Below are 27,921 nucleotides of genomic sequence, written 5' to 3'. Positions count from 1 at the left end.
ATATTAATTTATGAACGTTTAATCCCTAATTAAAGTTCAGAGTAAATATTACGTTCTCTTATTGAATTCATTAATCAAAATATAATTTTTTTTTTTCTAGTACTTATCCCTAGTCCCTACACAACTTAAAGATATTAAAATAGTCATGGTGGCTGGCCCTTATTTGTTAATTTTATAAAAAATATTCCTTAGAAACTTTGTCCTTTCCGTTGACTTTCTCACCTTCCTTTATAGCAGAATCTTTGGTGGATAAGAATTGCCATATGTAATCCATATTCTCTCTAAATAAAATCTAATGTTATAGGTTATTTATTGTAAATATTATTATTAATTGTGCCAATTATATATAAAAAATTTGTTATCATAAACTTTAAATATATATTTGATTCAGATGCTGAATTTTATCCTAAGGGTGGGTTTATTAATTAATACCCTAGTAATTGGCAAACATGAATGCCTTAGCCTTTTTAATCTACACTGATTAATAATAGTTGACGTCTCCAATGGTGGCTGGCCTTGTAGTCTTTACGTTCTTTTCTTTTCCTTTTCTTTTTGGGTAATTTGTCTTTACATTCTTTTCCCACTAAAAATTTAAAGTATAAAAATTTCCATTTGGCATTCCTTTCTTGGTTAATTTTGGGTGCATAACAGCCCTAAATACAATGTTTTTAGTACAGAAACAAATATTGCCCCATAGAGGGGAATAACGTAATTCAACCAATAAGTGAATTGATTGTTCAATGGTCAAATTGATGATTAGTTCAAAAATAATATTAAAATTTTTTTTTATATAATTTAACATTAAAATAAGTTTAATTTAATAATATGTATATTCAAATATGTTAAATAAAATTTTGGTTTAAATAAAAAATCATTTTTTTTATACTAATTGAGTCAAATCCAGTTTCATACATAGTTCAACCGGTTTGATTAGTTGATAATGGTTGAACTGGTCGGACTTACCAATCTGATCCAATTTTTAAACCCATGCCTAAACATGGGTAAACAACTTTACTGATCTTAATTCCCAAAACTATTAAGTCTGTTTAAAGGATAAATTCAGTCATAAAATCACATGATTCAAGACATTAATGGAAAATTACAAGAAAAAGAATACCTAAAATGCACAAGAACATCAAGCTTAACATCTTCCAATATGGTTTAACATGTTTTAATTAGACTGTTAAACGCCAGTCCAGTCGTAAATGCTTCTAGCATAGTCTTACACTACATATTAATAATGTAATATTTGGAACTACTAACTTCTGGTTCTAACAATAAATCTTCAGCCAAGCGGTGAGTATTATCAAGCTCACGCTATCCACATCGAGCAACAATGCTTGCTTGATCATTTTTGTGAAACCCTTTAATTAATTATTTAGAAAAAAAAAAAAAAAAACAATGCTTGCCTGAAAGAAACCTAACAACAGTGTTTTTATGGCAAGGAAAGAAACCTAATAACAGCTTAAGACCACTTTTATGATTCAAAAACCTGAAAATAATGGTTGAAAAGTGAAAACTAAATCTTCCCCTGAGTAAAGCTTGCCACATGCTATTTAAGAGAAAATGAACTTTAAGAACACCAATGTTTCATTTCACTGTCGAGGGGATGGGAGGCAGTCACTGTTACCCTGAACAACATTGACGCTGGACATAGCAAGGCTCTTCAAATGCATCTACAGAAGAGAGATTATACCAATAGCTGCCAAAAAGCAATTCAACTAATTTTGCATCGATAACATAAAGATGCCACTGGGTGCTATTCCAGGCAATGGTCATGACAGCAGTGAAGATTGAAGACAACCAACTGCATCAGTGATGGATAAGTGGAACCCACATAAGAATATTAGGATGTAGGAACGGACTTCAATTTCGGTGGCCAACCCCAAAGTGAAACCTCTTTGTCTGTCATTAAATGCGTATTCAAGTCGCAAAGGCCCCAAAGGGGAGTAGTCAACACGGATACCAAACCCATATCCATATCCACTACCAGGTTTCAATCTTGCCCCAGCAGGATCACTTAATGAAGAAGGAAAATAAAGGAATCAGACCACAAGATCAGAAAAATATCTTGAAAGATGACTCTTCCCACTCACCCAACTGTAGAACATGATAAATAGTGGGTCAAAACTATAAAGAAACCTACCAGGCACAGTGGGGCCTGATCCGAGGTCTGTTCCATTGTCTGAAAAGATAACCCCTTCCACTGGCCCCAACTGCAAAACAAAATGTATTGAAGGGTCAACATGCAAAATTATTACTTACAGATAACAGATAAACTCTGGAGGGAAACAGAAACTTTAGAGGGAAGCATCATACACAGAGATCATCAATCCTGTTCTATTTTCACCCATCTCAGGCAAAATCCTCAGCTCTGAAGTAACTTACACTATTCTAAACTGTTTATGGTCATTCTTTGAAACTCATAAAACCTTCAAACCACAAAAACCTCAGTAAAATTTGTCATTTACATTGAAGGAAACTTGACACTGAATATGGAGTGAAGAGGATGGACCACTCTTTAGATTACAGGGCTTCTGTTTATTAAATTGCAGACAAGCTCTTCAGAATATAATTACATGTTGGCCCCTCCTATGACTATTTTCTAACCACTCCGATCCTACTAAATGATATATGCTTGTGCATGGTAACCCCATCACTGATTTCGCTATTTTGAATATATTTAACAAACATTACCGCAATCAAACCATATATAGAAAAAAAAAATTGTTACATAACCCTTTGGTGACAAATTATTTTGCACTATCTTTACACATTAATTTAAGTTTTAGCCGTGAATTCAGAAAATTAAGTGATCATAGTTAGTTTTCAGAAGTTTTTTAAATTGTTACCTATTTAACCAAGTAATAACAAGAACATTTCATTCCGGACAAAAAAAAAAACTACGCATAAAAACCATGTAGGTAAAATTTATATCTGAGATTAACACTCAACCAGAAAGGTCTTAGCCTGTCTTAATGATAGCACACGAAACTGTCCTTGTAACTAAATAGTAAAGGCAAATCTATTACCACCCTGAAATAATTTTACCTCACATATAATTCTTAAAAACCACACTCTTCAATTGCCCCTCATTATATATGAATATTGTAAAAAGAAAACTGTCAGGTTCCTAGATTCTAACTGGCACCATCAGTTGACCAGTAACATTATCTTGAGCTTAACTCAGCAACCATTACATTCCATTAATTTAGTTCAAGTCCCATTTTAGGGAAATTTTAAAAAACGGCCAAAATGCCCTCCCATTAAGCAAAAATACCCAAAATCACTATTTCCAAGCCAAAATGCCCAAAATCACTGTTCCAAAAAAAAAATACCTATGACTTTTTTTAATACCAAAACTACCCTTTCCCTCATATTTATATAACTCTCCCACTTACTATAGGGTTTTAATATAATTTTAGATAAATATGAGGGGTTTTTGGATATTTTACATTATAAAGGCATTTTGATATTTATTTATTTATTTCAAAGTTTTTCTAAAATGTCAAAATTACCCTTCCCTTCATTTATGTAACTCCCCTCACTCATTATGGGGGTTAAAATAATTTTAGATAAATATGAGGGGTTTTTGGATATTTTACATTGTAAAGGCATTTTCATATTTATTTATTTATTTCAAAATTTTTCTAAAATGTCAAAATTACCCTTCTCCTCATCTATATAAACCCTCATCACTCATTTTATTTACACACACTTCTCATATCACTCAAACACTCACTCTCACTTTCATTTTTTTTCAACATCAATTAGTAGGGATTCGTTCGGAAGGAAGAAGTTCGTATTTCTATGTTCAACTCGAAAAAATACTATTCATCAAAAAAAAGTATTTATGTCTATCTTAGTCTAAAACTTAATTTTATTTGTTAAGTTTAGTTTTTATGTCATAATATGGGGGTTAAATGCAATGCTTCACAAATATAGGGGGTTCAATGTAATTTAGGATAAATATGGAGGGTTTTTAGATATTTTATATTATAAAGACATTTTGATATTTATTTATTTAATTTTTCTAAAATGTCAAAATTACCCTTCCTCTCATCTATATAAACCCTCCTCACTCCCTTTATTTACACACACTTCTCATATCACTCAAACACTCACTCTCACTTTCATTTTTATTCAACATCAATTAGTAGGGATTCGTTCGGACAGAAGAAGTTCGTATTTCTGTATTCGACTCGAAAAAATACTATTCATCAAAAAAAGGTATTTATGTCAATCTTAGTCTAAAACTTAATTTCATTTGTTAAATTTAGTTTTTATGCCATAATAAGGGGTTTAAATGCAATGCTTCACAAGTATAGGGGGTTACATGTAATTTAAGATAAATATGGGGGGTTTTTAGATATTTGATATTATAAAGGCATTTTGATATTTATTTATTTATTTATTTAATTACTTTTTCTAAAATGTCAAATGAAATATTATTAAAATTATGGCGCATTTTCATATTAAACATGGTAGACGTATTATAATTGAAATTATAGGTTTTTTCGAGTTTCACTCCTTTAGGATATATCAATTCACATTTTCCAGATTTTTACAGAATTTTTTGATTGTTGTCATACTAGGGTATTTCAACTTTTAGATTCCGAATTTCAGTTCCGTTTTTTCGAATTTCATCCCTTTAGGATATATCGATTCGTATTTTTAAGATTTCTGAAGAATTTTTCGATTGATGTTATTCTAGGGTATTTCAACTTTTAGAATTCAAATTTCAATTCTGTTTTTTTGAATTTTACCGTTTTAGGATATATCAACTTGTATTTTTCAGATTTTCGAAGAATTGTTCGATTATTACCATTCTAGGGTATTTCAACTTTTAGAATTTGAATTTCAGTTCTGTTTTTTTGAATTTTATCGTTTTAAGATATATCCACTAGTATTTTCCAGATTTCTGAAGAAATTTTTTATTAATGACATTTTAAAGCATTTCAAAGTATAGAATTTGAATATCTATTTCAAAATATAGATATTATAAAAACGTTTTAAATGGAACGTTACAAACAGATAGATGCATTTTGAGGGGTAAAATAACATACGAAAGTGTTATATAAATTGTTATATAAATTGTCAAATAATTATAGGGGGATAAATAAATTATTAGAAAAATATTAGGAGTTTTTCTTAATTATTAATAATTGTACAACTATTTTTCATAGTTATTATTGATTTTTTTATTATAAATGAATAATTATCTTCAAAAACTGGTCATTGCAGGATTCATAATTAAAATGGATGGTTATGCATCAGTTCGTTATCAGGGAGAATGGATTCAAAGTCGCAACAACACAATGAAATATGTTGGAGGAGCCAAACAATTGATTAAAATCCCTTATGGAACAACATTCGAGGGATTTATTGAGCTTTTGACGGAGTCTTGCAGTATTGATCCAATGAAAAACTACATTCAAGTATCAATGAAGCCAAGAAAAATTGAGCTTGACGGCCCCATCCAGATCCAAAATGATGAAGATGTCCAGGGTCTTCTTGATATGTCCCAGTACTTTCAAGAATGTATTCCTGTATTTGTTACATGTACCCCAATTGAAGGACAGGAGGATGAAGATGAAAACGAAAGTAGTTGGGTCAAAAAAGAATATGATTTGGAAAAGTTGATTGATTTCAATAATGACCCGTTGTATATTGCAAACTCATGGGCTCATGGAGAAAAAGATATAGTTCCCTATTGGGGTGACTTTGATGGAAATGATATGTCCGACATTCCTTCAGGAGATGTAGAGTCTGAGTATATGGCATCAGTTATCGAGGGTATGGATAGTTTACAGCTTGAAGATCCTATTTCAGGTGGTGGAAATTATTTTGGGCCATTTTTTGATAATGTCCCCACTGATCCATTTAGGTGGCTTCCTGATTTTCCTCCACAACCATCAGCATCATCAGGTAGTTCCAGATCGATCCGAGAGGAGCATGGTGTCAAGATAGGGGATATTTTTCATAATAAAGTCCAATTGAAAGACGCTGTGAAACAATTCGCCTTACTGAAATGATTTCAATTTGATGTCAAAAAGTCTGACAAGAAACGGTGGGAAATTAAGTGCACGGTCGAAAATTGTAAGTGGTATATACATGCAACCAAGTCCACTGTTGGTGATGTGTGGGGTATCAACTCTATCAATCCTACCCACACATGTTTAGTTGATCAAATCTTGCCACATCACAGACAAGTTGGCGCTCGAGCTTTAGGTCAATTAATGAGATCAAAGTTTGTGATGATTGATCGAATTTATCGACCTAAAGAAATAATTGTAGACATCGCCGACCGATATAAAATTGATATTTTCTACTCACAGGCTTAGCGCGCAAGAAATTAGGCTATCAATTCATTGAGGGGTTCACCGGAGGAATCTTTTATGTTGTTACCAGATTATTGTTACAATTTACAACGTACTAATCCGGACACCGTTACTGCTATTGAAACAGATGATGAGCATCAATTTACAAATTTTTTCATGGCATTAAGATGTTCCGTTCGTGTGTTTAGTCAATATCTTCACCCCGTTATTTGCATTGACGCTGCTTTCCCTAAAGGTCGATATATAGGGCATTTATTTATTGCGGTAGCTCTTGATGGTAATAATCAAATATACCCTATTGGTTTCGGTGTCGGCAAAAAAAAAGATCATGACACGTGGGGTTGGTTTCTTATGAGAATTAAAGAATGCATCCCTGACCTCTCTGAGCTTGCAATAATCTCCGATCGACATCCATGAACCGGGGCATACACGAACCCAATGTAAATCCCCAACACCGGTCTCGAGCTCCGCCCCCCAGCGTTCACATACAAAAGGCAAAGGAACGAGATCTTGACATGCTTATACTCAATTTTGTTTGTTATATGATTCTTCATTGTTGTACTTCAGTTTTATGTAACCGATGTATTTTTATTATTGTTTCAAATGTCTAATTGTATTGTCATTTGATGTAATAAATTTAGTGTTTCGTATGAGTTATTTCAGTATTACTTTATTTTCTCTAATTGTTTCAAGTGTGTAAATGTTTGAGTAATCATACGTTTTTATTGTTTTTTCATGATAAGATTATTTAAAAAATGAAATCAAATACGATACACATCCATATATAACCACAAATAAAGTATATCATACACATATGCACATACAATAAATATATACATCTAAACATAAGAATAACGATAAATATACATCTATGAGCTAATCAATACAGTAAAAATACAACGATAAATATACATTCGCAGCTCGCTGTCAACCCGTCTTCTTTTGCGAGAAATATCCTGAAACAATGTAAAAAATTCGTTAAACATGCGTAAAAACAAATATGTAAACAAATGTATACGTGGAAAAAACATAAAAAGATGAAAAATACCAAATAATCAAAAAGAAAATGAGAAACTTTAAAAAAACAAGATTTAACTGTCTGATAACAGTGAAATTCGAAAAAATGAAACTGAAATTCGAATTATACACGTTCAACTACCCTAGAATGTTAAGAAATGAAAAATCGATCGAAAATCTAGAAATACGAGTTGATATAGCCAAAAAATGTGAAATTCGGAAAAACTACAATTAAATTTGATTTCTATAAGTTGAAATACTATAGAAGGTTAACAATCGAAAAATCGACCGAAAATAAGAAAATATGAGTTGATAAATCCTGAAATGGTGAAATTCAAAAAAACAGAATTGAAATTCGAATTCTAAAAGTTGAAAAATCCTAGAATGGCAACAATAAAAAATCCTTCAGAAATCTGGAAAATAAAAGTCCATATCTCGTAAAACGGTGAAATTCGAAAAAACGGAATTGAAATTCGAATTGTAAAAGTTGAAAAACCCTAGAATGGCAACAATCGAAAAATCCTTCAGAAATCTGAAAAATACGAGTCGATATCTCGTAAAACGGTGAAATCTGAAAAAACGAAACTGAAATTCAAATTCTAAAAATTGAAAAACCCTAGAATGGCAACAAACGAAAAATCCTTCGAAAATCTGAAAAATACGAGTCGATATCTCGTCAAACAGTGAAATTCAAAAAAACTGAACTAAAATTCGAATTCTAAAAGTTGAAAAACCCTAGAATGACAACAATTGAAAAATCTTTCAGAAATCTTAAAAATACGAGTCGATATCTCGTAAAACGGTCAAATCTGAGAAAACGAAACTGAAATTCGAATTCTAAAAGTTGAAAAACCCTAAAATGGCAACAAACGGAAAATCCTTCAGAAATCTGAAAAATACGAGTCGATATCTCGTAAAACGGTGAAATCCAAAAAAACGGAACTGAAATTCGAATTCTAAAAGTTGAAAAACCCTAGAATGGCAACAAACGAAAAATCCTTCGAAAATCTAAAAAATACGAGTCGATATCTCATAAAACGGTGAAATCCGAAAAAACGGAACTGAAATTCGAATTCTAAAAGTTGAAATACATTAAAATGGCAACAAACGGAAAATCCTTCGAAAATCTGAAAAATACGAGTCAATATCTCGTAAAACGGTGAAATTCGAAAAAACGGAACGGAAATTCGAATTCTAAAAGTTGAAAAACCATAGAACAGAAAAAACGGATATAAAATTTGAAAACTACCCTATCAGAAACCCTAGATAAAAAAATTCTCAATTTACCCCCTCATGAAAATTCCTATTCTAAAAAGGTCAACTGTTATATGAAAAATTTCAGAAAAACCCGCTCTGTTCTAAGGAATCTCCCTGGCTTCCCAATATTTTAAAAAAGCTAAGTTACACCCCCAAAATTTGCTGAACGTGAGCGAACGCACTTGACGTGGGAAACATTGTTCTCACGTCGGACTGCCGATCACTTCGGAAGCCATTTTCGGCCAAAATTTGGTTGTTTCGGCCTCTGATTTCTACATAAATCAAATCTACATGTTGTATAACATAAAACCCCTCAATCAATTCAACCAAAACAACCAAGAATCAAAACATTTTAAGCATTGTTCAAGATCGAAACCCTAAAATTCAAACCGCAAAATCTCAATCAAATCTCAATAATATGCGCAATAATTTGATTCAAATAAGATTACGAGAGATATACTAACCTTCTTTGCCATTTGAGGATGCCGGAAAGCAAGAAAATCGCCAGAATCTGATCGAACGTGGGATGAACGTGGTGGTTGTTTAACGTGAGTTTTGGTTGTGTTTAACGTGAGAAATAAGAAAATATTGACTGTGTTTATATACAGGGGTTGTTTCGTAATTTTGCCAAACTCACGTTTATGTGACCAATTTCAAAAAAACCCGACGTGGGCTAACGACTTTCCCACGACACCCCAATACTTTAAAAAAGCTAATTTACCCCCCCTAAAATCTGCTGAACGTGGGAAACACTGTTCCCACGTCGGACTACCGATCACTTCGACAGCCATTTTCGACCAAAATTTTGTTGTTTCGGCCTCCGATTTTCGCATAAATCAAATCTACACGTTGTATAACATAAAACCCCTCAATCAATTCAACCAAAACAACCAAAAATCATAACATTTTAAGCATTGTTCAAATCGAAACCCTAAAATTTCAAATCGCAAATTCTCAATCAAATTTCAATAATATGAGCAATTACTTGATTCAAACAAGATTACGAGAGATATACTAATCTTATTTGCCATTTCCGGTTGCCAGAAACCAAGAAAATCGGTGAAAATCCGGATGAACGTGGGAGAGTTGGAAATTTTGAATTTTCTTTGAATTTAAACAGTAACATTAACGTGGGAAGGAACGAAATTTGCTGAGTTTATATATGAGGGCAATTTCGTCATTTCACAAAACCTGAGCATTTTTGCTTAAACCTAAATATTTTGGGCAATTTCGCTTAAACCCCCTTAATTTTGACTAATTTTTAAAATTTCCCCCCATTTTAATACATGGCACTGAAGTACCTTCTACATTGGAGAAGGACCATAATTTTGGAGCATTTTTCCACTCCCCTAAATTTTTATCGTTCAGAAATGATTTATGCATGCTTTGCTATTCTTCATATATGTCACATTCCTTATAAATGCCTAGATTCATGCCTGTTTTGCTGTTTATATATGTGCTAATTCTTTACTGACCCTTTCCTTTTGGAATTCATCATGTGTCTTGCCTTCGTAAAACTTCATTAAATTCATGTGTTGTAATTCCAACCAGATTTATGCATCATGACATGCAGTGACAAGTTCATATAACACAATAAAATTTTGTTGGGGTCCTACCATTGGGAAAGAGATTTCACTGGAGACAACAACATAAGATTGACCAGAACCCACTGCACCTTCTGCATAGCCTCTCACACTATTTGTTCCTCCCATGGCAAAGGCTTCATGAGGTAAGAAATTACCTACTACATGCCCACCGGACAAACTAGCAATGAGAAACAATGCAAATTAGCAAACTAAAACAGAAACTTGATTCATTTACAATAAACAAGGATTACTTGATTTAAAAAAATATAGTTATCCCACACTAATAATCATCTGAATTATGCCTTTAATAACCCAAAAAAAAAAAAAAAGGAAAGAGAAAAAGAGAGGTAGCATACCTTAAAAGAACACAGGCCAGACCAACTTCTACACACTTTCTCACATAAGCAGTCACTCTTATTAAAAAATAACCACTCAGGCAAAACAGGAAGTCCTTGTTCCACATTGAAAACAAACTGCACAGACAACAAATATGATGGTCCACACAGACAGTAAATAAAGAACGTTTAAAGGAGTTCCAAATGACTAACCATTGAAGACCCTGATCACCAGAACCAGTATAAACACTCTCAACTTTAGCAATTAAAATCTTATCATGGCTCTTGCCACTGCCCAAAAAAAAGAGAAGTTACACAACAGGAAGAGCAGAAGCAAGTGCATTTGCATCATAACCACTTATTTGCAACCAATTAATAAATCATAAACAAACTACTCATCATACTAGTCATTTCTCTATAAGAAATTTAGTTTTGGCAACCAATAAACTTAGAAAAGAAATGACTAGTTCAGCGATATATTTTTTCTAGGAGGCATACCTAGCTGTAAGAGGGCTGCTGTAGAAGTCTTTGATAACGGGATTTCCTTTTTCATCACGGGCACCAGCATGCTGACTAAAGGAAAACACAATCACATGGTAAAAATTTTTGTTCTGTACAATGTACTATAGTTTCAAAAATTGACTTTTTGAAGAAGCCTGAGCATAACATAGAGAAGGCCTTGCTACATCATTTACAGCAGCAACTAAAACAGTCAATAACAAAAGAAGTTTCACTTGTAAACAATGTATCCCTGTAAAAAATTGTAAAATAAACCTATGGAAATAAAACAATATTATGTTTGCATAGTGCTATGATAACATTAATCCTTAAAGTTCATGCTATTAGATAAAGAAATTGGTAATTCTACCTGAAAAATTAGTCCTGCTGTCCCACTCCACTTTGGCCTGATTGGTCAACTAAATTCTATTCCTGCCAATGGTCAGACTGCTATTGTCAGGTTGGTTACCATGGACAAGGGTACCAGGAGTTATTGAATTCCAGTACAAACAAAATCAGTTCAAGTAATAGTCAGTTCCCCACGATCAATAAAGTTATAGTTAAAAAGAAAACCTTAAAGTACCTGAACCATAATAGTGCGAGATGTCCGCCTGTCATCCCCTTCAATCCATGGGTCTGTGTAATTTATGTGAAATATAGAGTCAATCTGGCCCCTCTCTAATGAAATATTAAGTTTTTGGTTTCCTCCAAATACATTCCGATGAGAATAGGCAGAGCTGCAATAGAAATGAGTAAATATTAGGAAAGGACTGTAAATACTCATCATCACATCAATTTAGCAAAAGAGAAAAAATTCAGAAATGCAGTACATGCACGTGCGTGTAGGTTGATATGCATGTGAATGTATCTTGCAGAAATGAAAAGGAATTTATCATGGCTCCCAAACAAATCTTATGAGCATTAAAAAGACAAAACCTCTTAATTGAATGAGAACAGGCAAATAAAAAATAGTGTGAACTCCATTTGTTTACATAACAGAAACAATGAGGAATATATAAATATTTTAGGAATAAAACATGTAATTAATTAGGAAGAACATAAAATTCGGAACTGACAACCAGATGATGCAGTGTAAAATATCACCTTCCTATGAGTCCGGATAGAGGACCACTTGTGATCCTGCAAGTGAATGAAAAAAAAATTAATATTGTCTTAGATAAATCAGCATATGAATATATAAACTTTAATTTCAATATATACATATATAAGGTAACACATATTGGAACTATGTCTAGCTAAATTAATATCACCTACCCACTTCATATACCACCACCAGCAGAAAAGCCTCCAGTAGGACGCTCAACAACATTCATTATTAAGTCAACCTTGTCAGTATCTACAATGTTGCCAAAGAAAATGGGCATTTCAATTCAAAAAATATGTGTTGAACCATAGCCATAACTCCCAAAAAAAAAAAATATTTGCAAACTTTTTACATATCTCTATAACATCTGAAAACATATATCATGTATGAGATGATTCAAATGAAATTGCACTTTATTTCACCTCCAGCAGGTTGAGGAATAATGCTGACATCTTCCATGATTCCCATAGTTAGCACTGTTTCTACATCTCTTTTCCCTTGAAACACACTATAAACCTACAGAAGAATTATTTCAAATGCCAACAAATTTTTTAGTTTTAAATATTGTCTAAAGTCTGAAAACAAACTGGTGCATTCCATAGAATCCACCAATTATTTACATGAGATACATCATAACACATTAATGGTCAACCGTTAATACTTCACTTACCAATAAAAAACAAAAGCTACTTGACAACCGATCATAAGGTAATAAGAGATGGCAACACCAAAACAGAAAGTAAAGTATATCTCGTATCCTATGACATTCGACAAAAATATGTGAAAAAATGAAAGGGTAACAAAGAGTTTAAAGGATAAATAAGCTGAAGAGAATTCTGTGTGCTTATATATAATAAGTTCTCCCACATTAAATAAAACCCTGAAAGTCAACATTATTGCATTTGTGCCAGTCAAAGGTGAGAATACACCAGTACTGGCCCAGTCCCATAGATGTCCAAAAGCTTCCACTTCATGCCAACCTAACACAATTTGTTCTTCGGTTGAAATTCAACAAAAGCCTTAATACTTACAGAATGAGGGTCGATATATCAATTAATGATCACTTGTAACCAGGCAAAGTGGGGACTTTGACAATCAGCTATCTTGACAGCTATGCCTAAAAAATCTTGAATCTTGGTTTTGGTTATACTCCCTTTTGAGATCACATCCTCTAGCGGGATTTACCCAAAACCACATCCTATGTTCAGCTCTATAACAATTATAATAGCCCACCCACTTGAAAGCATAAATTGTTCACCTTAGGCTAATTATTCACAATTTTAATATTAAATGTTTTCCCGAAAGACTTCATAGTAGTCTAAAAAATGTAACTCCAGTAACCCTTTTTAACTACACAGTGCATATAGGATTTCGTCTTGGCCATTATGCCTATGTTTAAGTCCTTTTATCAAAACACTCTTCCTCACAAATTACAAGTAAATTCGGGGATGTACCTGTCCTTTATTGGTTGTAAGTTGCTGAAGTATGTTTTCAGGCTTTGTCTTCCCCCTAGTTGGTTCACCCCTAAAATAGCAATACAGATATGTCACATAGAGATCCTATGTTTACAATTTCAAATATTTTATAGAAAATGAAACACAAGATTTTATGTGTGCCAATGTGTCTGCGTACAAAATGAATCTATTAGTATGTGCATGAAAAAAAGAAGCAAATTCAACATGAATTCTTACGTCTTCCTGTCACGGAAACGTATAGAAATATTATTGACCTCAGCTTCTACAACTTCTAATCTTATTACACCACCAGAGAGAATTTTGACACCAGATACCTGTGAAGGCAATCAAAATCTGATTTTCGATTCTCAATATCTTGGGTGAGGTCAACTTTAATATTGAAATAAGCTAACTCTACTTTTCCATAAACAATGAAATATAAGTAAAGAATATCAACAAACAATGAAACATAAGTAATGAATATCAGCAGGTAAAAACACTAACCAACCCAAAAAGACCACGTTCTGTATACCACCAGTTAATGGAATTCATTTCTTCCTCCAAACACCTAACATTGACAATTTTTCCTGCACAGCTTGACCCCAAAATTCAAATTAATTAACATATATAATCCATTTTGAATGTGGCACACAATCAACATATGTTGAGAAATCTACCATAACCATCACAAAAAGAATCTTGCAGAAACTTCGATGGAAGAACATTAGCTCCTTCACATACTAAACCATGAAACTCCTGGTTCGGTTCTACCTTATGCCACAATAAATTAATATCAATCATCAAGCCATACTAAAAAAATAAACATTTTTCCATAAACACAATTGTTTAATATAAAAAATTTACATATAAAAATGTTTTCAGACAATGTTTTTAGATACAATTTTAATTTAGAAAATAATTCTGGAATATTATATTAAATGCATTCTCGAAATATTACAGTTAGGTTTTTAATCTTTATTTTTCATTGTCAAAGAAATAAAAAGAACAAAATAAAATATATAGTTAATTTTATTGACTGTTTGATATATCATTATACTAGGGCTGTCTTTATCCCACTTCTTTTTTCTTTGTTTTTTGTATTTCAAGAAATTATATCATTAAAAAAAGGAATTCAAACTTATTTGACACAAGTGCGGGTTGAGGAGCAGGGGTCACAAGAGACTAGCGGTTTGTCAAATGCAAACGACTAGCAGAGAGAACAATGCAATTGACTAGCTAAGAGAGTGACTAATGGCTAGAGAGGAGATGATTCAGGAAGATCTTATTGGCACCTAGGTGTGACCACATTGCTTTTGGTGATTGCTAGAGCATGGCAATCCATTAAACAGGAAGAGAAGAGTATAAACTGTGAGAGTGGAGAAGAAAAACAAGCAGCAAAACTTGTTAATGAGTTTTTGGTGCAGGGAGTGTATTGGCCAGTTGAATAGCCAAAAGTTTCTATCTAATTTCTTTTATCATCTCCGGATTTCATTTTCAGATTTATAAGCCAAGAGGTGGTTCGTGCGTCTGCCTTCCCTGTAATATCCTCATTGATAAATGAACCGTATCTTTGAGTGAAATTTCTAGTCCATTATCATACTCATATGGATTTGTGTTCAAATAATTATTTGCATTTTATGGGTTTGTATTTAGTTGGTATCAGTGCAATCAAATGTGGGGTATGGTTTTAACAAGGATGGAAGGATGTGTGGATGAATTGGAGCATAACTACCGTGGGTTGGTCAAACAAATGACATCCATATATTCATGGCTAGTTTAGTTAGCGAAGAAGATAGAAAAGGGTGAATCACAATTCAATGCCTTAGATTTAAGCATGAACTTCGATAGTTTAGGACGAAGGATGAAAAGGGGAAATTCACCAATCCAACTTGTATTTCCCCCATGGTTATCGTCGACCAATCTTTAGTGCGCCAGGAAACTGGGCTAATGGTTGACGATCTTCGCATGTTAATCACCCACCAAGATTGACAGTGATGTAGGATCCCATGGTGTGACCAACCTCCACATCGACTTGAGCTTCCCATGTTTTTCGGGGATGACTCATACAATTGGATAGCTAAAATAAAGAGGTATTTTCACATTAATATGTTAATTAAATCAAAGCAATTAGCTTCAGTTTTACTGTGTTTCGAGGAAGTTGCCCATGGCTGGTTATAATTCTATGAACTAAATCAACCGTTTCACAGCTGGGAAGAATTACAAGATGAATTATTGCTCAGATTTGTCTAACTTTGATGAGATCCCCCCAGGAAGAATTGATTTCGCTCCAACAGTTGAGTTTGATGGCAAATTATTGAGAATAGTTTGAAAGGCTAGCTACAGTCGTCAACCTTAGTGAAGAAATCCAGAGTGAATCAAGGTTATTTAGGCCCAAGGAATTGAAGGAGGTGATGATATTTGCCCAATGCTTAATTGGGCTTTAAAAGGAAAGGAATTGACCTAGTCTAATGATAAGCAGTGGCAAGGCTTTGGGCTTTTCCCAATCTTCCTTAACAAGAATTATTAACTCGACCCAACCCACTTGCTTAAATTCCCCAACCATAACTTACCAAATTACTTGATTCCACACATTTCCCCTAATACATCCAGCCATAAACTCTAGATTGACAACCTATAGACCTCAATCCAACCCTAAAACACCACTTTAACATTCTTTCACATCGAAATCTTCTCCAAGTATCCGTCAAACGATCCATCCAAATGGGTACAAGCGTTTATCCTCTGCAAAATTCCAATCCAAGAGAGATCGAGGGTTATTTTTTTGATGCAATGAGAAATACAAATTAAATCACATATGTTGATTTAAGCAACTGAAAGTCTTTTTGTTCCAAGAAGAGAAAGAGGAGGAAGACATCCAATCTATAAAGGAAGATGAGGTCATTGAAGTGGAAGCTAAGGCAATGGAGGTCTCACAAAATTTGTTGGTTTTATGTCCCCTAAGACAATAAAGATTGAAGAAACCATCCATAATCAATCAATCATCGTCTTAGTGAATTACGGGGGTACTCATAGCTTTATCGCCTAAAGGTTGGCTAAACATCTTTAACTTCTAATTAATACAAAGAATTTCAAGGTCACTCTTGGTAACACGTAAGGTGTGAGAGGAGTTGGTCTTTGCTGAGAGATCCAATTGGTTTAGAGCTAGTGATTTTCAACACGATTTGTTAACACAACATGACATAAAAAATATCCGGTTAGGATTGAGTTTTTTTGACATAGAATTTATTTCGAATCAATCCGACATGACTCAAAACTAAATTGGATAGTGTTAAGATTGACATAAAAGTGACACAAAAGTAACCCAAACTAACTCGAATATTTAGAGAAATGTTAATTTAGTAGAATTTTGAAGGATAAATTATAGAATTGTTGAAGGAAATATTAACCAAAATTGAAATACTTAAATATTGCATATAATTGTAATTAATCATATTATTCTTAATTTTTATTTAAATATTTTATTATATTATTTGATAATGAGAACGTGATATAGGGAGAAAAATTCTTTGAACTCTTGGACAGAATTGAAATCCTTTTGTTGGCATCTCTGTTAGAATCTAGATGTCGTTTGTTGGCAACACCATTCTATCCAACCTTAGCCATCCAAAGTCCACCTTTTACAACCCAAAATGTCCTCTTTCCATGACTTTCAAGTTGCATCTCCAAACCTGCTACATTATTCGTCATTGTTGCCACATCAATTTCCTTTGTTGGTGGTCGTCCTACCTATCTCCACTGTCGCCAGCCATCACCACCACCGCCTCATCACTGGTTTGTTCGTCACGTCACCTCTTATTAGATAATTGTGTTCTGATTATTGCTGAATTTGTGTTTTTGAGTTGGGGAAGTTGAGATTTGTTCGAGGTGTTGTTTTGTGTTCGGGAGTTGTTCGTGTTGGAGTTGGTTTCATATGCTTTTAATTCATAGGCAAGTCAGAAATAAGATCACATGACTGAGGGATGAGTGGGGTACCCTCATTTCTAATAGGGGGATTTCGATAATTTGGTTGTGCGATTTTACCAGGTTTGCTTAGTGTCCCAACACAACCATCTATTGAGAACACATTCAGGTACTTCATTAGTTGTATTCCTATTGATATAATAGATAGTTTGATTGCTCTCATTACTAATAGAAAGATTAGAGATGCATTATTCTCTATTCTTAATGATAAATCTCCTAGTATAGATGGGTTTACATCTTTATTCTCTAAGAAATCCTAGGATATTATTAGGGTTGAGTTTAGAGTTGCAATGAAGCATTTCTTTGGTACCAGTAGATTACCTAGATGTGTAAATGTCATAAGTATATCTTTGGTTCCTCATATGGAGTGTCATAGAAGTATGAGTGACTTTAGACCGATTTCTTGTTGCAATGTATTAAGACTTCATTCTTTTGGCATTACAAACAATGGGCATTCCAGATCAAATGGTTCAGTAGATTAAAACATGTATGACAACAATGCATTTTTTAGTTGCACTGAATAGAAAGTTGCATGATTTTTTCCTATCATCTAAAGGAGTTAGACAAGGTGATCTTTTAACACCATATCTATTTGTTTTGGCCATGGAGGGGTTAAGCAGTATTTTGCGAAAGACTACTCAGGTTCTAGGTTTTCAGTACCATTAAAGATGTTGACAAACAAGTATCACTCATTTTTGCTTTGTTGATGATTTGATGGCTTTTTGTCATGCTAATGTTGTTTTTGTGGGAGTTATAAAGTATTCTCTAGATGAGTTTGTTTCGATTTCTAGTTTAGTTACTAATTCAGAGAAGAGCCATTTTTTTTGTCAGGGGTTAGTGAAGATCATGTGCAGATATAGTCTACTTTAGGCTTTCAGTTGGGTGTGCTACCTATCCAATATTTGGGAGAATCTTTGGTTTCCACTTGACTTAAGCATGTCGACTGACAACCTTTGATTGAGTGGATTTTGTGTAAGATCAGACTATGGACTTCAACTTCACTGACTTACGCTGGTCAACTACAGTTGATTAAGTCAGCGTTATTCTCTTCAAGTATGCTAGTCTACTATGTTTATTCTTCCAATAGCTACTATGTGGAGAATTGAGAGTATTTTGAGAGGTTCTGTTTGGAGAGGCACCTCACTTTTACATTTGGGGGCTAAGGTGGTTTAAACGTTAGCATGTTACCCTTTGAGGGAGAGAGGTTTGGGGATTAAGAGGATTTAAGAATGGAATAAGGTAACAATTTTGAAGCATGTTTAGAGGCTTCTCACAAATCACAACTTCATCTGGTCATCTTAGGTTCATAGGGTTCTTCTCAGAGGTTAATCCTTTTGGCATATCAAGGTTACTTCCGAGGTTTCATGGGCATGGAGGAAGATTTTTCTTAGTAGAGATTGGTGTAAAGGCCTTATTGTTAGTTGCATTGGTGATGGGTGAGACACTTCTATTTGGCTTGATTATTGGTAATCACAAGGTCCTTTGTGTGATTTATTCTCCTTTAGGATGTTATCGTCTACCAGTCTACCTTGAGATACCAAGGTGTCAGATATCATCCAAGATGGTTCATAGGCTCTTTTGTCGAGTAGCTTGGAGCTGCAACATATATGGAACTCAGTCACCACCCATCCATGAGTTGGGATTTCTGATTATCTTGTATGGAAAGGTCACTCCTCTAACAAGTTTAAGGTTGACTTCGCATAGAATGTGTTATAGGCCCAAAGAGATGTCAACTTTGTGCACCATCTACTTTAGTTCCCAGGACATGTTTCATGCCACTCATTCATCCTCTGGCTTGCCACTTTGGGTCGTTTGTGCATCATGGATCACCTTCAAGGTCACAAGCTTCTAGATTCTACCAGCTATGTTTTGTGCAACTCAGTCATGGAGACATATGATCACCTATTCTTCAGCTACAATTTCTTTGATTTATTTGGGAGGAAATCAAAGTTAGAACTCTTGTGACTTAGTCAAGCTTTTCTTGGTTCTCTCTGATTCATTGGGCTTCTTTACACCTTTGATGCAGGAGAGACTTTAGACATGTTTTATCTCGATTATCCCTATCTGTCATACTATGTTGTCTATGATATGAGAGGAATAATCGAGTGCTCCTCCAACATTATAGGCATCGCTATGAGATTGTTACAAGCATTTTCAATGTGATTCACGCTAGGATTGTTGGCTTGGAGCCGAGGCATGAGATCTCCCTTTAGTTTCAAACTATTTGACAATTACTTAGTTTTCTCTAGAGCTTGCGTGCTCATTCTGTTTTGAGTCTTTTATAACACTTTTTCAATTTGTTCTTTTATGGAGTTTGTGTGCCCACTGTGTTTTATTTTGAGTCTTATGTGACTTTTTGATTGGGGTATGCCCCTCACATTTTGTTTTTTTTTTTTCTTTATAATTTCTTAATTTCTCCAAAAAAAAAATGATTTGGTCAATAAAATTATTGACGTGTTTTAAATGTCTAGGTACATAATTATTAGACCATTTGTAAACAAGAAAAAAATATTATATTGTGTATTTTATTAATAATAGGTTGAGTTAATTTAATAAATGAATTAAAATGCTAAAAACACTTAGGCAAGTAAAAACAATAGACAATTTTGAATCAATTTGGGTTGTGTCAGATCAACCTAAACATTAAAAGGTTGGACACAATTCTAATTTGGGTCGGGTTAAAACTAAAAGTCTCTAACTTAAACTCGAAATGACAAAATACAAATACGACCCGATAACACAAATTATCAGGTCTAATTTGGTTTTACATAGTATCCATATCACTCAAGATCTTTTCCCTTTAAATTTGGGTAATGTGGATGTGACACTAGGGGTGAATCGATTGTCTATGCTAGGTAAAGTGTGAGGTAATTGAAAAACACAAACCATGTGTTTCAAATTGTAACGACGACAATTGCAACGTGACCCAACTCTAATCACTATGGAAACAACATTCAAAAGTCTCTAGAAATCTGTAAAGGCTGGCAATTAAGGTTTTTGGCTCGAGTTTGTTAGTTTAGAGGATACCATTTTACCAAAGGAATAACCTATGTGAAACTTGATTACCTAACTACTCGAGGCTTTTCAGCATCAATTTGATGGCCCATCAAGAGAACCTGCTCAACAAACCAATGATCAAGCTATCAGATTGATAGATGGAGCTAAACCTCCTAATTTTTTATTCTAGCTTGTATATCTCCTTCATAACAAATTCTCTCCTATTAGACGTTTGGAAGATCTATGTAGGTGGAACATTGTTTGGATTGTGAAAATACTTAAATTCCCAAATTTTAGATCTCTTATTAGGTGGGGGCACACGCACAAGTACGAGCTAAGGAGCTGGGGTCACTAGCACCAATGCAAGCAACTAGCAGCTAGAAATGAGCTGATTCAGGAAGATTCTAATAGCACCTAGTGCCCATAATTTACTGTTCTAGCCTATATAGCTCCTTCATACCAACTTATCTCCTATTGTACTTTGGAAGATCTATGTAGGTGGGACATTGTTTGGATTGTAAAAATACTTAAATTCCCAGATTTGTGATCTCTTATTAAGCGGAGGCACATGCGCAAGCATGAGCTAAGAAGCAGGGGTCACTTGCACCTCGCAGTTTGTCAAATGCAAGCCACTAGCGGAAAGAACAATGCAAGTGACCAGCGGCTAGAAAAGAGCTGTTTCAGGAAGATTCTAATAGCACCTGGGTGTGGCTATATGGCTTTTGCTGACTGATAGAGCATGACAGTCTGATAAGCAGGAAGATAAGAGAATAAAGTGTAAGAGTGGAGAGAAAAAAAACATGCAGAATTTGGTAACAAGTTTTTGGTGAAGGGTGAGACTGACCTTTGGAATAGTCATAAGTGGAGAGTATGGACCTCTTAATAGTCAGTCTAATTTCTTCTGTCATCTTCCGATTACACTTTCAGTTTGTAAGCCTAGAGGTGGTTTGTGCATCTGCCTTCCCTGTCTCATTATCAATCAATGAACAGTATCTTTGAGTACAATTTCCAGTCTATTCTCGTACTAATTTTTGGATTTGCGTTCAATTAATTATAAGCATTTTCTGTGTTTGCATTATTAACTCCTTGCTTAGGTTTATTTGTAAATGGACGTGGAAAGCGGTTTGATGTTTGTACGACGAAGGCGGTAGATTATAGAACACAGAATGACATGACGAAAAACTCTGATAAATAAAAATAAAGTAGTTCAAGGAAATATTTCTTTATGTATACCTGAAAGACTAATCTGATGCCGTCACGCGCGTACGGCGACAGGCATACACGAACAAAAGTGACCGCTATTGATGATTCTGTGCACGTCCTCTTGGACTTCACGTATCGTTAAAGCTGAGTTGGCACGGCAGGCTTTTAACGCCGTTAAAGTTCAGTTTCAAGATCTTTATTCTCAAGCTCGTCACCGTCTTTGTTTCTCACCAAAACTTCACTTATCAACACTCGCTCTTCGTCATACTGACTTAGTGAATGCGCCTGCCCCTTCAGTTGCGGATTTGACGACTCGGTCTGACTCAACGACGACTCCGGTGCTGCCTGACTCAGCGACAGAGATGCCGAGCATAGAAGCGGCGAATTCGCTACCGTCTCGGATTGAGTGAGAGCCAATGAAGCTGAACAGAAAAGAGGAAGCCTTCTTTTGTACTCTCCTAGTAAGAGTGAGGCCACCAAATGGACCTTCTGATTCCATGCCACAAAAGTCGACTCAGAGGAACGAATTTTGGGTGAATTAAGTAGTTGGGAAAGCGAATTTCTGGTTTTGATGAGTGCTTGGGAAAAAAGCGGAGAGAAGAGTGGGGACGAAAGAGAGGAACTTTGACAGAAGACGAAGTGAAGCGAACGTCTTCGTTTTTGTGAGGCATTGCTTGAATTGATCGAAATGTTTGTTTGTGGAAGTTTAATCTGGGATTTTGATTTCTAGGGTTTTAAGAAGAGGAGGAAGAAGACCAAGATAAACCCTTTCCGGGTTTGAAATTTGGCCCAGTGACCCAGGCCGAATTTTTTTGTATTATAAATTACAGATGCCCGTGCCTATCGAATATTTTAAAGAGAAACCAAATTTTTAGAAGACGAAAATGCCACGTAACAACCCTAAACTAAAATAAGTCTAGCACTGACCAACTTCGACAACTAAAGATGCATTCCCTCTGTTTAGGGATGGCAATGCAGAGGGGTTGGGAGGGTATTGATATCTCTGTTCTTATTCTCACAAAAGATATCAATCTTCATCTTTGATTCATCTCTATTATAAAAATGATAAAGATTCTTTATTTTCTTTTCACAAAAAATCTTTTTTTTATCTTTACAAGAAAAAATTTTTTTTTCATATTTTTTAAACATAATATAAATATATTAAATAACAAAATTAAGTCAAATTAAAACTAACTTACTATTTTAAATGTCACAAATATCATATATTAATTATTTTAATATATACAACAAAAATATAAATACTATAAAAATATATTAGTATTTTACGCAAAAATATTAATATAAAGGGGTGAGAATGAGGATGGGGGCAGAGTGAGAAGGAGACACATATATTTCATCCTCGATTATGGAGATTTTTTCATTCATGTCTTCGTCTCATTTCCTGTTTATATCATAGAATCTCCTTCCTATTATAGTCGAGAAAAGTTTAAGATCTTAAATTCAAATTGTAATTGTTATCTCTATTCTCATTAGTTTAAGCTATTAAGATGTATAACAAAAGGATAAATTTAATATTTAATATAAAAATAGGAGATTAAATAAGAAGAAATTAAAAAATTTTACTTATTAATTTTTAGTAAAAGATTTTTGTACTTTATTAAAGGATAAAATTTTGTATTTACAAATTAAAAGATTTGTGTCGATTTGGTTGTTGTAGTTAGATTTCTGCTTTTAATTTTTTTTAATTATTTTATTTTTATAAAAATATTATGTATATAAATTTTTAAGTAAATATGTATATAGATTTTATATTATAATATGAATAGTTATTATTTTTATTTTTAAATCTAAATTATTTAATTATATAATGATTAATCATTTATATTCATAATTATATACTAAAAAAATGTATATAAATAATAATGTAAACTTTAAATTATAATGTAGATGATTAAAAAGAAGATAATAATTTTATTAGGTAAATTGTCCGTTCACAAAAATTAAAGTGTAATTTTGTAATTTTTGGTCAAACACGGTTAGGGCTGGACTCGAGCCGACCCAGCTCGAGCTCGAGCTTGGCTCGGCTCGATTCAAGCTCGAAACGAGTCGAGCTCTACTCGGCTCGATCGAGCTCGAGCTGACTCGGTATATTTTTTTTTAAAATTTTTTATACAAAATGATATCGTTTTGATCCTCATATATATACAAAACGATGTCGTTTTGATATGAAAAACGAGTCGTAAACGAGTCAAACTTGGCTCGAGTTAAGCTCGAGCCAAACTCGAGCCGGCCATAAAAAAATCGAGCCGAGCCCGAGCTGGCTGCGAGCCGAGCTCGGCTCGGCTCAAATCCATCCCTAAACACGGTCAACTTCCTCCTTTAAGAGGTCAACACTTCCTGAGAGGGGTGTATATTGTAACTTTAGAAAATGGGCGGGACTGTCGTGATTTGGTTTCACGGGGTGTATTTGGTGAAAAGCCTATCTTTAAAATACCATGAGCAGCATACGGGCATATATATTTGTCCGTTTAAAAAGTTTTATATCTATTTTCGACCCGATTTGGAAACCCGACCCGGAAGTTCGCCATCTTTGTATTATCCATTCTGAACTCGAAACTGTTTTGATCTCTTCGGTTGGTGTAAAATATACGGTTAGGGTTTTTTTTCCTTTTACTGCAGTGGGGATTTATTTTGATTTGTTTCTCGTTTCTGTATGTTTTAGGTTGGGTTTCGAACTTTTTTTCTGTCCAATAACCTCTTTGTTTGCAGATTAGCTAACTATGTTCTTATCTATCTGATAGTCAATGTTTTATTAGTCGAAAGAGGCAAAATGTCAAAATCTTGCAAGGGCTTGGCTATGGAACTAGTCAAGTGTCTCAGTGAATCGGATTGTGTAAAGGTCTTTCTTATTCAATGTGCCTGTATCTACTCAAGGATGAGTTTTGTTGGGCATAATCTGATTATATGATGACATTCATCATCTTTCTTGTTGTAGGTTGAGAAGAGATCTTACAGGGAATGTGTTGGAGAGAAGAGCCCATGCATATCGAGCGAGTGTGTCGGACTAAGGGAAACTTATTTCAATTGCAAGAGAGGCCAGGCATGTTCTATGTTCTATTTTTTGGTTAGGCAATTTTATAATGTTATGTTTATTTTTCTCTATTACTTAGCATTGATTGTTTAAATTCGAATGACCAATGTATGGTTCCTTAAAAGATCTGAATTGCAGAAGTTATAGGAAACAACTATAATCATGATATATATATATATGGTTCCTTATTAGAGTGAAGTATAATTTTTTTGTGTGTATCCAGAAATCCCTTTATCTTCCCTATGTTGAGAGATACATTAAATTATGAATATAGAATTTTTAGTATTTTTCCTTTGTGTTTTCTTATATAGAAAATAGAAAAACCGCTTGATAGTGTCTAAAATCTTCTAAATTCTGTTCCAACAAGGCAATCCCAAGTAATTGTTTCCATTTAGTTTTCTTTAGATGATATAACTTGAGATTTCCTGATAAGAAGCATGGTTAGCTCTTAAACCTTTCCTTGAAATTAGTCTTAGATGAGTAATCCCAAGTAATTATTCTCCTTTATTTACCTATAAAACTCATATAGCTAAGTTGAATAAGGCCTTTTTTATGGTTGACTTGATGGCTAAAATCAGGGAGATGTTAATTAGGTATATCACTTTATTATGGTAGTGAAGAGAATTTTCTTTGTCAAATGTGACTCAAAAATAAAGTTCTGACATGCTGGTTCTTGGCAATGATAGATAATATTTGGCATCAAACCTATGGTTCTATTTTTGAGGATAGTCTAGTGGTTCAGCATGTGGTTGTCTCATTTGGGATTTAAAACTCCTACATGATGATAACATGTCATATAATAATTGGAAAATGTATAAAGTAAAAGGACTAAAACAGAATATAGGAAGAAGACTTAAATATTGTTATCTTCTCATAACAAAACTACTTTATTTCAGAGGTGTCACGATAACAAGGGAAACCATGTTGTATTTATAGGCATTAACTGTCCAGTTTGTCAGATAAATTGATGTCATATGCTTTGCCACATGCCCACATGAGAAACTTGAAGTTAATGGTGGTATGAATCCATATTGTGAAGTGTCCTGGAATTGGTGGAAAGACACCATGTATTACAGTTCTTCCATGATAAGGGTAGTAATTATCAAGGGAGCATATCTTTGAAGAAATTATTTGACACATCATACTGCACTTTTTTTCCCTTGACCAACTTTTACCTCGTTGGGTTTTGTAGCCAAGGTTTTTGACGAGGTGGTATTGAACATATCCAACACCACTTACAGCTCATCAAATAATTGTGATTCTTTATTAAGGTTTTTGTCCCATTGGATTTTTTCTTAGAACAGTTTAATACAATTACTTGTAAGTGATGGTGTTATAATACTTGGTGAATTTCTACCATTTTATAGGGCATTTGCTAATATCGATCATGCTCTCCTCAACTTCTTGTTTCTTAAATGGATATGTGGCAAGCCTTATGACAATAAATTATTCTTTAGCTTTGGTGTCATTTGCCCACAAATACACATTGATTTAGATACAATTGAAAAGGAAGGAATTGTATAGTAAGAGGATAATAACATTCCGAGTCCTTTAGTTTTTTCTCCATTATCTTGTCATATTTTATATTTTATATTCTCACATATTACTCAGCAAAGGCCACATGGTTCCTACTTCTTACAAGTGTAGGGTTCAAACTCGAGTTTGAAAAAAGGTTTGAGGGATTTTTGGATTATTTTAAAAAATAAAACAACGGTCACACCTTGGATAAGGATTTCATCACACAATCCCATGAGAGAGCTATTCTTTTTGAAATTTTGGTGTACTGCTATTGCAAAATTGAAAGTTCAATATGCATACTATTGTTCAAAATCAATTTATGTTTTCTTTTTTGTGCATAAGGCAGTTAAGGTAATGGATTCCATCACTTCACCTTATCCTACTGTGGGTGTTGGCGGCCCTATCATTTGATAAGCCAAAGACTATGAGCAAGCATAGCATTTCTAATAGGCATAACGTACATTCTACCCAGTTCAGAAAACTTGACATGTGCTCTGAGAATATGTATATATTGTCTTTTTATTAAGTTGAGGATGCAAATATAATTCTTAGATGTGTTCTGGAGCATTTCTCAAAAATGATAGTGTGCTCAGAAATGTTGAACTTTGGATGTTAGTTATTAGAGGGTTTATTTTATTGCATATCAGTGGGGCTTTTAGTTGAAGTCAATTTTTACTAACTTGCAGTTTCTGGTCTTTTTCTTTTTCTTCTTTGTTGTGGTTGGTCAGGTTGACATGAGAGCTAGGATCCGCGGAAACAAAGGCTACTGAGAGATTAAGCTACCTTGCAACTTGCACTTTGTTGTGGTTGGTAACAGTTGGTATGGACTGTGCTCTTGTAATGCTAATTACTCAGTGGTAATAACCGAAAGTGGGGAAGGAAAGCAAAGCTGAATAGAAAGCTCCAATCAGCTATCCAAAACTCCATGGACTAAAAACAAATTTTCAGGCTATCTTCATATGATAGGATGCGACATTTGTTTTCTTTCTTTCTTTATTTCTTTTTCCCATATATTTCTTGTTTGGTACTAATGGGGTGTCTGTCCACAACTAGAAAAACTTTTTCTTTTATGTATTTTGTGAGGTAGTTCATGAGGATGATTAAACTACTGATACCTTAGGATATAGCGCAAGTTTTATCATTTTACACCGGAACTGTTGGCTCTTCTTAGCAACACTATTAGAGGAGCGTTACTATGTGTATCTATTTTTAATATATAATTCATATACACAGATGATGTGTCATCATACGATTAAGTATTGTTTTATCTTTAATTTAAAATCTCTCAGTTACATGATAATACATCAACTATGTACATGAATTGTATATAAAAAAATAAATACACATAATTTTATTGTTATTAGAAATAGTTGTGGAAAACCCTTAGGTCTTCTTCTATACAATAATTGGACAAATGTACTGGATCTGTATTGCTCTTTGCCAATGAAGTAGATTTTCCAAATGGGTTGATTTATGCTCATTTTCAGGCAAATAGTAAGGCATGCTCATCTAATCCCTCCTAACAAACTAGTTAGGTTGTAATCTTCAAATTTGTCAACCCAAATGTCTCTTTGTCA

General features: G+C 33.9%; 1 protein-coding gene and 1 pseudogene across 2 annotated transcripts; one reads left to right on the top strand and one right to left on the bottom strand.

The window, feature by feature from the left end:
- Positions 1-1,155: 1,155 nt before the first annotated feature.
- LOC123226243 lies at positions 1,156-24,323 on the bottom strand (annotated as a pseudogene).
- On the top strand, positions 24,258-27,572 carry LOC123225243 (cytochrome c oxidase assembly factor 5-like). 2 transcript variants are annotated; one of them, XM_044649156.1, is made up of 4 exons: positions 24,258-24,386; positions 24,537-24,634; positions 24,731-24,835; positions 27,073-27,572. In XM_044649156.1, exons 2-4 carry the CDS (start codon positions 24,566-24,568, stop codon positions 27,112-27,114), a joined length of 216 nt encoding a protein of 71 aa, XP_044505091.1. In that variant the 5' UTR covers positions 24,258-24,386; positions 24,537-24,565; the 3' UTR covers positions 27,115-27,572. The 2 variants fall into 2 exon arrangements, with proteins under 2 accessions (XP_044505091.1, XP_044505092.1); XM_044649157.1 differs by having other exon boundaries at positions 24,336-24,457.
- The last annotated feature ends 349 nt before the right edge of the window (positions 27,573-27,921 follow it).

Source organism: Mangifera indica, chromosome 9 (assembly GCF_011075055.1).
Source record: "Mangifera indica cultivar Alphonso chromosome 9, CATAS_Mindica_2.1, whole genome shotgun sequence".
Taxonomy (NCBI): Eukaryota; Viridiplantae; Streptophyta; class Magnoliopsida; order Sapindales; family Anacardiaceae; genus Mangifera; species Mangifera indica.
This window is presented reverse-complemented; position numbering and strand designations above follow the sequence as displayed.

Excerpts from the sequence above, each read along its gene's own strand:
- LOC123225243 (XM_044649156.1), top strand. The coding sequence starts at position 24,566 with ATGTCAAAATCTTGCAAGGGCTTGGCTATGGAACTAGTCAAGTGTCTC. Across the intron at positions 24,635-24,730 it reads GTGAATCGGATTGTGTAAAG|GTTGAGAAGAGATCTTACAG; the intron begins GTCTTTCTTATT and ends TTCTTGTTGTAG. Across the intron at positions 24,836-27,072 it reads TCAATTGCAAGAGAGGCCAG|GTTGACATGAGAGCTAGGAT; the intron begins GCATGTTCTATG and ends GTGGTTGGTCAG.